This window comes from Polypterus senegalus, chromosome 1 (genome assembly GCF_016835505.1).
Source record: "Polypterus senegalus isolate Bchr_013 chromosome 1, ASM1683550v1, whole genome shotgun sequence".
NCBI classification, from domain to species: Eukaryota; Metazoa; Chordata; class Cladistia; order Polypteriformes; family Polypteridae; genus Polypterus; species Polypterus senegalus.
The window spans coordinates 33321814-33336933 of NC_053154.1; the positions used below are offsets into that span (position 1 = coordinate 33321814).

The 15120-nt window shown below is 38.7% G+C and overlaps 1 protein-coding gene across 1 annotated transcript in view; it reads right to left on the bottom strand.

Moving 5' to 3' along the window:
- Positions 1–8734: 8734 nt before the first annotated feature.
- The window catches only part of LOC120524001, a 47310-nt gene continuing 40924 nt past the window's right edge, over positions 8735–15120 (bottom strand). Inside the window, exons 9-10 of the mRNA XM_039745795.1 lie at positions 9405–9532; positions 8735–8897 (exon numbers count right to left, since the gene is read on the bottom strand). Coding sequence (XP_039601729.1) covers positions 8829–8897; positions 9405–9532 — 197 coding nt within the window. The 3' untranslated portion in view covers positions 8735–8828. The remainder of the gene's footprint in view (positions 8898–9404; positions 9533–15120) is intronic.

Genomic DNA, 15120 nt, shown 5'->3' on the forward strand with positions numbered 1-15120 from the left:
AAAACCGTGCATGCAGTGTGTCAGGTCTCAGATAAAGAAGAAGACGAGCTGTTTATTGATGCAGTAAGAAACGAATCGATGAATGAAACCTGTCATCTTTACAACGATTGACAAACACGGAATGTAACTTGAACACAACACATCCTACAAATACGAACCTGATTGAAAGAAATAATGATAATCAAATCCTTGATGACAGCAACACTCAGTAACACTCACAAAACAAATACTGTATATTGACAGTCATGTTACGTTATTTTTAAAATGTTCCCTTTTCTTTTCTAGCTTTTTAACACACTACTTCTCCGCTATGATACGCGGGTATATATATATATATGTATATATATATCCCGATCTACATACTCGAATAATGGATACTTTATTCACCATCAATGATTGTTTTGGTAAAGCCATACTCAGTGTATTCATTAGATGAACGGTAAAAAGTAAGAGCGAGGGAGGATGACTTATTGAGGCATGCAGGCTGTAGTGCGTCAACTCTATCTGAATTGCGCGATCACATTTGAAAAATATATCTTTTCAAGTTCTATTTAGTCCATATGTGTCAAACTCAAGGGCAGCGGCCACATCCGCCCGCGTGTAATTATATCCGCCCGAGATCATTTTATATACTGTATTATTGTTATTAAAGCCCAGGTATATGAAGCGCTGGTAACACAATAAACTACAGATCCCATAATGCAGCGCTTCAGCTGCCTTGCGAACACTTACCGTTAATCAAGTCTACCTTATGATGCTGCAAGTTATTGCGAAGCTAGCTCACACGATGCTGAAGAGAAAAGTTGATTCTGAAAATAGAGCCTTTAAAACCGATGGGAGGCTGAGTATATGTTTACTGAACCCGTGTGTCTCATTTGTGGAGCTAATGTGGCTGTAATTACAGAATTTAATCTAAGACGGCACTATGAGACAAAACATCAGGGTAACCTGAATGCAATGCAGAAGATACAGAAAGCAGAAGAATTAAATAAGAATCTGACACTTCAGCGGACGTTTTAACCCGTGCACAATCACAAAGTGATTTCAATTGAAGCTGCTTTTATGGGAGACACAAATGCACCAGTTCACCTTGCCCCACTTTCCCTGTTGCCAAGTAATGTTAAACCAAGTCGTCACTACGGTGTTCCCAAATACGCACTTTGCTGATAAACTGCGCACGCACTGAGTTTGCACGGCGCTTTGGTGACTTTGAAGAACAAAAAGTCCGTCTACATGCGGCTCGAACCTTGTGCATGTTTGGTAGCACATATCTGTGTGAGAAGCTCTTCTCAGTGATAAAGACTAACAAAACAGCACACAGGAGTCGCCTCACTGATGAGCACCTGCAATCCATCCTGAGAATCTCCACAACACAGAACCTCACACAAACAGAAACGAACCTGTGGCCAAAAAGATGCCAGGCGTCCAGCTCTAAAATGACATATGAGCAAAGACAACTGAATGATTTGATTTGTTATTGCTGAAAGGAACACATTTTATTTATATTTCCAGGTTTTGTTATGCAGCATGTTCATATTTGAATTTGTATAATTTTGACAGGATATATTTTTATGGAGAGCAAAATCTTTTGGGATATTTAAAATCTAAGTTTATTTTTTATATAAAATTACATAAGAGTAAAGAAATTTGAATGTTTGTTCTTTTAACGTTTACTTTATTTCTAACTTGTATAATTTAGACAGGATATATTTTTATGGAGAGCAAAATATTATAAGTTGTTTAAGGTTTGAGTTGATTTATTCAGGAATAATATTCCTGTCTGTTTTACCATTCCTACCAAAGATATTTCTGTCGACTAAATAAAATTTCCTTCTATTTAAAATTTAAATAGAACTTGAACAAACACGATAGTTCATAATATCCACGCAGACTTGCGTAAGAGCGGAGTCATCCGTTTTAACAAGCAGCGTATTGCACTGATACGAAATAGCTGTGTGTGTATATATGTAGATATGTATGTATATATATGTTTATATATGTGTGTGTGTATGTATGTATATATATATATATGTATTTGTGTGTATATATGTGTGTGTATGTATTTATGTGTGTGTGTATATGTATGTGTATATATGTATGTATATATGTGTATATGTATAGATATGTATATATATATATATGTTTATGTGTGTGTGTGTAAATATATATGACAACAACACTCATCACTCACAACAGTGACAAAACAATTACATTGACAATCATGTTACGTTATTTTCAAAATGTTTCCTTTTCTTTTTCATTGCTTCTTTAACACACTACTTCTCCACTGCGAAGCGCGGGTATTTTGCTAGTATATATATATATATGCCAGCAACACTCATGACAATGACAAAACAATTACATTGTCAATCATGTTACGTTATTATTAAAATGTTTCCTTTTCTTTTACTTCTCGCTGCAATGCAGGTATTTTGCTATATATATATATATATATATATATATATATATATATATATATATATATATATATATATATATATATATATAATATAAATAGATAGATATGACAACAACACTCATATCAATGACAAAACAATTACATTAACAATCATCTTACGTTATTTTTAAAATGTTTGCTTTTCTTTTTCATAACTTCTTTAACACACTACTTCTCCGCTGCGAAGCGCGGGTATTCTGCTAGTAATTTTATATATTGCAGAGATGGTGTCTGAGTCCTTGAAATTGAGCAAGATTTTTTCCAGCATGGACGAAGGTGCAAGATGAGGAAAAGCGGGCAGGTTCTGTTTAACAAAGTCCCTAATTTGAAGATAGCGAAAGAAATGTGCAGCTGGAAAGTTAAATTTGGAATGTAATTGTTTATAGGATGCAAAGACGTTGTCTATATAAAGATCTCTAAGCAAGTTAATCCCAATTTTTTTCCAGATATTAAAAACTGCTTTTTGTTTTGGTTTGTGAGTGCATGAGGGTCAGGTCAAGGCTGGGTGCATCCCTGGAATCTCCCCTAAAATAAATAAATAGATCACTATCTCTTCGATGCTGTAAATCTTAGTGGCACCGGACCGTTACAAGTTCTTAGCTAAAGATGGAGCTTAAAGTAGCCTTGGGGTTTGAGGCTTCATGAAAAACTAAACTTGTAGCAGCGCTACCTGAAAATATTCGTCTTACCTTTGTTTTGTGCCGAGTTGCATCTTTTATGCTGTTGTCCTGTTTATAAATGTGTCTGTTTAAATGTTTTCCCCCAGAATCAAGGGGGAAGGAAAACGCTGTGAAGCCGTGACCCCTTGTGATATTTTCCTGTCAGTACATCAACTTCGTCTGGGTTATTTTCATTTAAACAATAGAGGAGGGAGGAGAGAGATAGGAGAAGAGAGAGCAATTACAACACTGACACTCTCCAAATAAAAAAAACGCAGATATAAATCACGTGCGTTTCTACTGCTTGCAGCTTTCAATGCCGGACATTCAACGATTCCACCATTTCTACAAAACCCGCAGTTATGGAACATCCCAATACACCAAGGAGAATACGGTGAGACTGTTTTTGTTCATTCAGAAAAGGAGCAATTGATCAATTTCACACGTGTTACAATTCCTGTAGGACAGTTTCCAAATGGCTGAAGTTTATATTCATTAATCATTTCCTATTTAATTTTCTGGGCATTGTTTGTTTCATGTTTTCTGTATGTTATACTTGTTTAGTGTGGGGTGTGACAGATAGGGGGCTGCTTACCCCTCTTCTTTCCCATAACGGGCTTGGTAGACGTGGGTTCTGGCGATGTTGTTGTGTGACCTGATGCTGTCGTCTTGGGGTTCTTTGCCCACAGAAAATTTTTGTACAGGTCCTCTGCCAAAAGGATGGCCAGAGAATCCTGCAGACTACGCTATCGCTCCCTTGAACCCTCCGATCAAACGTCAGACACCAAGTAAAAGTCCAAATATTGACTTATTCATTAACAATTGTGCACGAAGCACCCTCATCTCCATTATACTCATTGATAATACAATAACAAAAATTAATAAACTCTCCACCACTCCCAGACGCGTTGCCACCCTTCCACCCAGATCAGCTCGCCGTCTGGGAGCTGCCACAGTCCTTTTATAGCCCGTGACCCGGAAGTGCTTCTGAACCCTCAGTCTATGGGACTTCTTAGCACTTCTGAGTCAGATCAAAACTCTTCTTTTTCTTCACCCTGGAAGCACCTCATTCCCCTTGTCCATGTGACTTGGACGTACTTCCGGGTTGTAGGGCAAATAATATTCTTTGTTCCTCCCTGCAACTCCATCTAGAGGAAACTCCATTGTCCAGGATTCCCTGCTGGTCTTCGGGGCACCTCCATGCTGCAGGGAGGGCTCCATTTGGCGGCCTGGGGGTATTGGCCAGGATGACAAGCCGGCCATAGACCACAGGGGACAAGGAAGGTGTGAGTTCTATGTTCATTGGTTTACTTGTAAATATTGTATAGCACCTTTCACGGTTTGGTTGTGTGTTGTATTGGTTTGTTAGGGGGTTACTTTATATATTGTTCTGTTGTATACTGTTAATATAGATCCACACCAATATTTTACCTACTGTTTGCTTATTATCTGTTTAACCGTCAATGCGGGAAGATAAAAAGGAAAAACATTATTTGTAAGAAGTACGGCTTGTTTTATCTAGCAGTTCCTAATGTTACCAGGCCACAGGTCTTGGTGGTGTAGCTGCCATTCTGTGTAGGTGGGTTGGCCGTTACAAATTATCAAATGAAAATGAAGAGAATTAATAATATACACAATTTTAAATATGCAATTCATCTCCATCAGGTTAAGTAAAGGAGTATTTTTAAGCATGCCTAAAAAAAAAAAAGGTATGATTGTTACAAAGGTTAGCATTAAAAGCTATACTGGCCATTGAAAACAACAAGAATTAGATTAGATATCATCCCCTTTAATAAAACCCTTGTGTGCGTCTCTTCAGGTCAAGTGTGCATGCACGGGGCCACACAGCACGTGTTCAGTCTCTTCCTGTGCAGAGAGATACACACACAGGGACACGTGAGTGAGTCAGTCAGTCAGTCACTCACTCACTCACTCACTCACTCGAGTCACACACACACGAATCGCACAAACACACAGGCACGCACAGTCCGTGTATGTGTGTCTTCAGTTTCTTCCTGTGCATTCCCTGTGCAGAGAGAGAGACAGACACACACACAGGCGCGCGCGAGTCTCTCTCTCTCACACACACACACACACACACACACACACACAGGCGAGAGACAGACACACAGACACACACACAGAAGCTTGCGCTTAAGAGACACACACGCGAGAGAGAGACACACACAAAGGCACGCGAGAGAGAGACACACACAGGCACGTGCGTGCATTGTTGCAATGTTACCTTTCTTGGTTGTTTATTAAATTACAGATTTTTCAAATGTTAATTTTTTCCCATGTGCTTAAAACTTATTAAAAAAAAGAGTTTTTAGCAAGCGGGTCATAAGGCTATAGCGCAAACATTCTTGCACTGTTAGTTTTCTCTGTTGTTCAAGGTTTTCTTAGTGTTAGTCAATGTTTTTACATTTAGTTTACTATTACGCTGTGCTTTCTATGGTATAGTTAACTATATTTGTGCTTAAAAACTTAAAAAATATATATATTTACATACAGTTCATACGGTCTGGAACGGATTATGGTCGTGAACTGAGGTTCCACTGTATTACTGTCAAACAAAATTACAGGCATTTCACAGAAATACAAACCAGTATTACTGAGAGAGAAAATTAAAGGCACACAATACAGTGACACATATTACAGCCACATACAAGGTCCCTTGCCATTTAATATAGACTGTTCCTACAAATGTTTATGCACTACTGTTCTAGCGCCTGTTATTTCAACGGGCTTAATGTCTAGTACTTTATGAATCCCCAAGAGGAAATTCTAATGCATACCACAGTAAAAACAAAAATTATTAGTTACTACATCTTTTCTTTTGTGACAATCAACTTTTGTTACCCGTACTACTCCACTTGCTGAACAAACAGGCCCCAGCCTGACGTTACTCGATTATGTTTACCTCTTTTGTAAGTCGCTTTGGATATAAGTGTCTGCCAAGCAAATAAATGTAAATGTAAAATACACAGATATTGACTCAAAGGTACAATATAACACAATAATACTGTGCTAAAATAACTGTAGGATATTGTGTCTGTACCAACTTTTATGGCTTCTGGCTGGAGTGAAGGAGGAGACGTTGGAAGGGAGTGTTGAACTGCTTAAAGGCAACGGGCAGACAAAATCCTCAAGACGCACTTCATAGTACAATGGGGAGGGGAATGAGCCTGTGGTTAAAAGTGCTTCAAGAAAGAGCCCCTTGGGCACAATTGTTCATAATGGAATCCAAAAGGGCTACCATGTTCTTTTCCACAACAGCCACCAGAGGCCAGTCCTGTAATGGAACTGGCTTTTCTGAGAAGTTCAAACGCCTGAATAAACTTAAGTTGATTTGCCAGGAGACCACTAAGTAGAGCAGCACACAGGCTACAATGGATTAGTGAAATGTTTCCAGGAACTTGCTGTACACCTCAGAAGACTGGACTCTCCTGAAGAAGTGCAGTCTGCTCTGGCCCTTCTTATATTAACAGATCAGTCCAGATTGATGTTCATGTGGATGGACTTCTATGTACTTGTGGCTCTGCAGCATGGACTCAGTTGGATTTAAATCAGGTGACTGGCTTAGCCATTCAAGAATTTCATATTTTTTAGCTTTGAAAAACTTCTGTGTTGCCTTAGCTGTATGCTTGGATCATTGTCTGGTTGTAGGATGAAGCCCATCCAATGAGTTTGGAGGCATTTACTAGAACTTGAGCAGATCAGATGTTTCTATACCCCATCAAAATTCATTGTGCCACTGCCATCATCAATGAAAAGAAGTGTGCTAGTATCTGTGGCAGCCATACACACCCAAGCCATAACAGCCCCGCCACGTTTAACAGATGATGTAGGATGCTTTGGATCTTGGGCAGTTCCTTTCAGTCTCCACACTTTACCCTTGCCATCAATCTGATGCAAGTTCATCTTTGTTTTGTTTGTCCATGAGACCTTTTCCCAGAATTCTGCATGTGTTTTTTTTTTTAAGTCCTTTTTTACAAACTGTAATCTGGCTGCCCTGCTTTTGCAGCTAACTAGTGCTTTGCATCTTGCAGTGTAGCCTCTCTATTTCTGTTCGTGAAGTCTTTTCCTGGAAGTCCTCTCTGACACATTCATATCTGCCTCCTGAAGACTGTTTCTGATGTGTCAGATGGATGTGTGTTGCTTTTCATTTACCATAGTGGAGATTTTCTGTCATCAGCAGTGGAGGTCTACCTTAGCCTACCAGTCCCTTTGTGATTACTGAGGAAAACGGTGCGTTCTTTCTTCTTCTTGATATTCCAGACAGTTGATTTTGGTCATCCTAAGGTTTTACCGATGTCACTAATGTTTTTGTTCTTGTTTTTCAGCCTCATACTGGCTTCTGTGACTTTCATTGGCACAGTTCTTGTCCTCATGTTGAATAATGACAACTACAAACTCCAAAGGAAGCCGAGGTATTTTATTAAGCAATGAAACACACCTGAGTGATCACAAACATCTGTGACAGCAACTGCCCCAAACAATATGGTACCCTAAAATGGCGGTCCATGTAGAAACAGTGTTGTCATTTCTACTTGGTGTGACTGAAATGTATATAGATACCCTTAAAAAAAAATTTTTAATTTGAAACTGTGAAGCAGAGGACAAAATTAAAGGAAAAATGGGTCTTTTTCTCCCAAATATCATGGAGGGCACTGTAAGTTTCTACTCCTTTTCTTCTAATTTTAAACAAGTGAAACAGAACACTAGTAAAAGAACTGATACAAAATTAAAGCCTCTTGATTTGTGACCCAGTCCCACTGTTACACCATATACAAAGTATCGATAAGAAACCAGTAAAAGCAGATGTTCCCACTCCGGGGGCCCTTTTATCAGTAACTTGCAAGGGCACATGCAATGCCCACTAATCACATACTACTGTAATTAAGTATGTATTTAAGAAGTATAATCAATGGAAGTAATTGAGTCACCTCCTTCCTTGTATTGCAGTGACCCCATACACGGGTCAGTAAAGGTATTCCTAATATCCTGAGCTGGCTTTGTGAATATAACTCCAACATTGGATTCAGTAAATTCATGGAAAAAGATCATTTGTGTTTTGAGACAGGGAGAGCATTCCTTCTGTGTTTTTCAGTCATGACAACAGCACTGGTTTATGGAATATGAGAGAGTCACCAGTTGAGATCCTCTACTCAATATACGCTTTTGATCATTTTGGACCAAAGGAACAGGATAGGACTTGTGTAGATAACCAATGAGATGAAATCTGTCAAATGACCAAGTATAAAAATGGTGCCATCAAGTAGGCTTTTCAGACTGGTTGCCATTTAAGTTCAGTCTTTTCTGTAAAAAAAACCAATGTTGAATTGCAATGGGCTAAGGAACAAGAACACCTGACAGAACAAAGGAAGCTTTGTTTTTCATTTTCAAAATGAACCTTAAAGGATTGAGGTGTCTTTTTGAATTTAGAAACAGATGGCTGCGGTTATTACCCCATCTTTATGTCTAGTATTGCCAAGAAAGCTTCTGGCCAATGTGACCCCAAAATGGGCTTAAGATAGTTTAAAAATGTATGTTTGGAAAAAGCTATTTAGGAAGAGGTGGATAATAACAATAAATGTAGAAATACCTGCAGATCTCAATTCTATACAAGTTTATTATTAAAAAAATTAAATTAAAAAATATTTCTCTGTGAAAAAAGTGATTCTTAAGAGTCTTTCAGTCATCCTCCACTACTTTGATCCTTCAGCTGGGAAGTGGCCAGGTATTGATCTCCGATTCCTAAGATTGTACCTTGTCTTCTAGAATTATGAAGGAAAATACGGAGAAGGAAAAACAAAACATTTTATTCTCAACATCACGTACTGTATCTGTGTCTAATTTTAGCACACGGTTTGCTAAAGGATATATCTACTACTTTTTGAAAAAAAAAAAAAATCTTTTATTGCTGAAATCTCCACTTTAGAAAATTAACCAAATACTGTAAATACACGATGATGCCACTGCCATGTATCTAATAATAATAACTCATTACATTTATATAGCACTTTTCTCACTACTCAAAGCACTTTACATTAAGTGTGGGGAGCCACTTCAACTACCACCAATCTGCAGCATCCACCTGGATGATGAGACGGCAGACATTTTGTGCCAGTAAGCTCACCACACATTAACTATTAGGTGAATTAGGGGTTAGAGAGATAGTCAGTTAGAGACAAGGAATGATTAGGCTGCAGAAAACCTATAACATTTATAGAAAAACTCATCAACACTGGAAGGAATGTATGGTCAAAGGGCTGAATACTCACTGCTGTGTCGTCATCCACAAGAACACTGTAAACCACTGCACTGGGCGACTGACAGCTGTACCTCCGGCTGGTCTGCTTCTGCCTCACTCGCTTTGGAGTATCTTTGACATCAGATGGCAGTTTTGTGCCTGTTATGTAGACATTATATACCAAGAGGAGAGGTTGTTATCCAGCCTGGCAACATTTGGAGCAAAGCAGCAACTAAAACCTGACTGGACACAAGTCCATCACAGGCTACACTCACACATCTGAGTTATGTCATGGGTTTCTTTTTAATAAATGTTCTGATGTCACTCTGCAAAAAGTTCCACGTATTTATAATTTATAATACAATACATCTATTGGAGAGCAGCAAATTAACTTTGTTTGTCTTAAGGTAAGAAATGGCAGCTAAAGAGAAGTTAGTCATCCTTTGGACTGAAAATATTAGAAACTTAGGGTAAACAGTTTATGACAGAATCAAACCGTTGCCATGTTTTAGGTGAGGCAGGCAGTGGTCCTTTGTTCTATAAATGCAATATAGATGAGTTTTGCATATAAAAATACACAATATATAAAAACAATTATTTTATTTGTCATAAAAGAAATCTATTATATATATTTGAACACTTGGTATGGTTAACATGTACACAAACACACATACACACACACGCGCGCGCACACACACACAGTGAATTCAGACCTCTTCACTTTCTGCACATTATTGTGTTGTAGATTTAATTTTTAATTGATAAATTTGCTATTTCTGCCCATCAATCTACACTCAATAACCCATAATGACAAAGTTTTCAGAATGATTTTCAAATTTAAAATTTCTGAATTTACTGTACTTGATGAAAGGCATTGTAGGCAATCACTGGCCCATTTGATCTATGGGAAATGCATTATTAGAAATGACATGAAATTGAAGTAAATTCATTGACTGAAACTTGGATTGGTAGTGTTCTACAGTAGCAACCAAAATCACAACAGTACTAATAATAACACAGCAGATGTGTACCATATCATTTGGTGGTCCTCCCTCAAAGGTTAGTGACCACCTCCACAGGACAACAGTCAACCCCCCAGACCAAAGACACAACTAGTAATATAGAATAACTAGAAAGGAACCTTGAAAAACAGACAATCCTGCCAAGTAAATCAAAGCTTTTCTTAGGCTATCTGAACTACCTTGAATGTTTGCCATCTTTAACAATACAGAAGCCATTCAATCAAAACAACAGCATTAGGTTAGAAGTTATTCCATGCCTCCCACCCCTTTTTGTTTCTCTGTATGCTGAAATACAAATTTACTTCTGCAGACCAATTACACATTTCCAGTGAGAGATGTTCTTACTGAAACTTGACAGAAGCATCACTGGTGCAACTAAAGAAAGAAAAAAAATACCTTAAACATATACTTCATTATTGTTGACAGTGATACAGGTGTTTATCTTTTTGCACTTTAAATGACGAAAACAAATCTCACATTTTGAATAACACATGCAATTACGCAGCTCCACAGGAAAAAATATACGCGATATCACACTTGTATGTAACACATTTTTTAAAATGTAAGTAGAAATCCTAATGCTTTTCCCAGAAAGCATTCCAGCTGCGCCTGAGTCTTCAGGTTCAGAGCAAATCCCTAATCACCAGTCCTGCCACTAATTAAAAAGTTACAAAAATTACATGGCCACAAAATAAAAAGCAAGTTATAGATATACTTCTGTAAAAGATGAACTATTAGTGTTAATAATAATAAATAAAAAAAAAATTTTTAAACCACAAATTAAATTGAGCTGTCAGCTAATTGGATTTAACAAGACGTTCTGTCCTTAGTCAAAAGCGGACTCTCTCATTCACAATAATAAAACACATTTTTAAGTATTAAGACATTTTGTATGCCTACCTTGGTTATTTTTATTTTTTTAATTTTACCTTTAGAAATACTACAACAGGTGCACGTTCAACTTAAACATGATTTTATTGTCCAATATGTAACACCCCATAATGACAATGTGAAAAAAGTTTACTTGAGATTTTTGCAAATTTATTAAAAATAAAAAAATTGAGAAAGCACATGTACATAAGTATTCACAGCCTTTGCCATTAAGCTCAAAATTGAGCTCAGGTGCATCCTGTGTCCCCTGATCATCCTTGAGATGTTTCTGCAGCTTAATTGGAGTCCACCTGTGGTAAATTCAGCTGATTGGACATGATTTACAAAGGCACACACCTGTCTATATAAGGTCCCACAGTTGACAGTTCATGTCAGAGTACAAAACAAGCATGAAGTCAAAGGAATTGTCTGTAGACCTCCAAAACAGGATTGTCTTGAGGCACAAATCTGGGGAAAGTTACAGAAAGATTTCTGCTGCTTTGAAGGTCCCAATGAGCTCAGTGGCCTCCATCATCCGTAAGTGGAAGAAGGTCGAAACCACCAGGACTCTTAGGGTCAGGGTCAAGGTGACCAAGAGCTCTAGAGGTCCTCTGTGGAGAGAGGAGAACCTTCCAGAAGGACAACCATCTCTGCAGCAATCCACCAATCAGGCCTCTATGGTAGAGTGGCCAGACGGAAGCCACTTCTTAGTAAAAGGCACATGGCAGCCTGCCTGGTGTTTGCCAAAAGACACCTGAAGGACTCTCAGACCATGAGAAACAAAATTCTCTGGTCTGATGAGACAAAAATTGAACTCTTTGGTGTGAATGCCAGGCGTCATGTTTGGAGGAAACCAGGTACCGCTCATCACCAGGCCAATACCATCCCTACAGTGAAGCATGGTGGCGGCAGCTTCATGCTGTGGGGATGTTTTTCAGCGGCAGGAACTGGGAGACTAGTCAAGAAAAAAGGGAAAGATGACTGCAGCAATGTACATAGAGACATCCTGGAGGAAAACCTGCTCCAGAGCGCTCTTGACCTCAGACTGGGGCAACGGTTCATCTTTCAGCAGGACAATGACCCTAAGCACACAGCTAAGATATCAAAGGAGTGGCTTCAGGACAACTCTGTGAATGTCCTTGAGTGGCCCAGCCAGAGCCCAGACTTGAATCCAATTGAACATCTCTGGAGAGATCTTAAAATTTCTGTGCACCAACGCTTCCCATCCAACCTGATGGAGCTTGAGAGGTGCTGCAAAGAGGAATGGGCGAAATTGGCCAAGGATAGGTGTGCCAAGCCTGTGGCATCATATTCAAAAAGACTTGAGGCTGTAATTGCTGCCAAAGGTGCATCGACAAAGTACTGAGCAAAGGCTGTGAATACTTATGTACATGTGATGCGTCTCCCACAGGCACGTAGCCCTTCGCAAACACCCGAGCAAGTTCACCTGAGGTAAAGCCGGCAGCTGACCAGTAAAATAACCGCAGTGAGAAATTAAAGTCGATCGCTCAGCGGGTGGTGGAAACTTAAAGCGACGGTGATTCAGCTGAACACGGAAAGCGCAGAAGCACCTTTAAAAACGGCAAAGATGACTTCAACACTTAATGTAAGTTCTATCTGCTCTCTGCCCATCGAGGGCACGTTTATATGTTGTGTGTCCTGCAGTATGTACAGCTCAGGTTTTCCGGCCGACAGTGCAGATAGCTTAACCTGCCAAAAATGTTTAGTTAATTTAGAGTTGGTCGGGAAAATACGCAAATTGGAGGACCGCGTTAGGAATCTGATAGCGATTAGGCAAACCGAAAATTGGATTGACTCGGTTTGTTTAGACAATTCGGCTACTTCTGATTCGGCTTCAGTCTCTCCAGGTCCCACTGTAGTCAGTGCGGCCGAAATCAGCAGCACCAATTCAGCCACAGGGCGAGTGGGTAACAGTAAGACGGGGTCTAAGAATCCAAAATTTAGTCCCCCAGCACCCAGGTCACCAATTCGGACCCAGAACAGATTCTCTGCTCTCCACAGCGCGCCTGTGGAAACTGAGAATAATAAAGTGCTCATAATTGGCGATTCCATAGTGCGGAATGTTAGAATTCCAAACTATGTTAAACCAGCAGTTAATGTTAAGTGCCTTGCAGGGGCCAAGATTTCTGGCATAAAGGCCGCATTGGACCGTGTTGCCGACGATGAAGTATCTACCTTATTGCTGCATGTCGGCACTAATGATATTTATTTACAGCAATCTGAGGTATTAAAGCGGAACTTCATCTCTCTATGCACCAAAGCTAAAACAAAATGTCGGAATTTAATTGTATCTGGTCCCTTACCAAGATTATATAGAGGGATGTGATTTATAGCAGATTGCATTCCTTTCACTGCTGGCTAGAAACCTGGTGTGCAAATAAAAGCATAGCATTTGTGAACAATTGGGATGATTTTTGGGAAAGGCCTGGATTTTTCAGAAGAGATGGTCTTCATCCTAACTGGAGGGATCTTATGTATTATCCCAAAATATGGCAGCAAAACTGCCTGGTTGACTGATTAGAGCACCATCCAGGCCGCAGTCATGTGATCTTAAATCACAGGCTGTTCTTTATCCCACCTGTTATTTTCCTGAAGCTGTTACCCATAATCCCTGTTGTGGGGCATCCAGTAAATTTAGTCTTGATACAAACCATAAATTAATTGATAACCAAAAATAAGGTGTATAATTAGACCAAGGGATAAAACCAGACACTCCACCAGGGGCATCTGTAATAGAAATTTAATTCAAATTAAAACAAAAAATATATCAGCAGTTCAGAAAGAACCATGCAGCTTTAAATGCTGTTTATTGAACATTCGCTCTCTTGGCACTAAAGCTGTTTTGGTAAATGATATATATTAAGTACAAAATCTGATCTGTGTCTTCTTACTGAAACCTGGCTTAGTAAATGTGACACTGTTCCCTAGCTGAGGCGTCACCAGATGGATACTCGTTCCTTCATAAGTCTAGAGATTCTGGTCGAGGAGGAGGCCTTGGAATAATTCATTGTAACAAAATGCAAATCACTCCTAAAAATTTAGGCAACTTTACATCCTTTGAGGCATTCATTTTAAATATTAAAACAGATTCCAACACAATTATAGTGCTAGTCTACAGACCACCAGGGCCATATTCATTGTTCATGACTGAATTTAGCAACCTTCTGTCTGATTTGGCTATAAATTATGATCATGTAGTTCTGATGGGGGATTTTAATGTACACATTGATGTGGAAACTGACACTTTTAGCAAATGTTTTACTTATTTGTTAAATTCAGTAGGATTTTGTCAGATTGTCAAAGGTCCAACTCATAATCATAACCATACATTAGATTTAATTATAACTTACAAAGTTGAAATTCAAAATTTAAATATTACTCCATTAAATGTAGTTATTTCCGATCACTTCTTAATTACATTTGATTTAGTTCTGCCCATGCCAGCACTCACAGATTAAAACAAAGACAGTGCGACATCTAGATTGTAATTCTGCTTCAAAATTTATAGATACCTTGAGTAAGTCGAGTGTAATTGTGGAAAACCATTTAGATCAGTTAACATCAAATGTAAACGTGGAAAACAATTTAGATCAGCTAATATCACATTATAATGTGACCTTGAGAGATGCTCTGGACACAGTGGCTCCCCTAAAACAAAAGTGATCAAAGCACATAGAAACTCTCCCTGGTTTAATGAAAATACTCGAGCTCTTAAATTAGAGTGTCGAAAACTGGAGCGCAGATGGAGAACAACAAAGCTACATGTCTTTCAAATTGCATGGACAGAGAGTGTTAATAAATATAAAAAGCCCTCTTTAAAGCTCGCTCAGAATA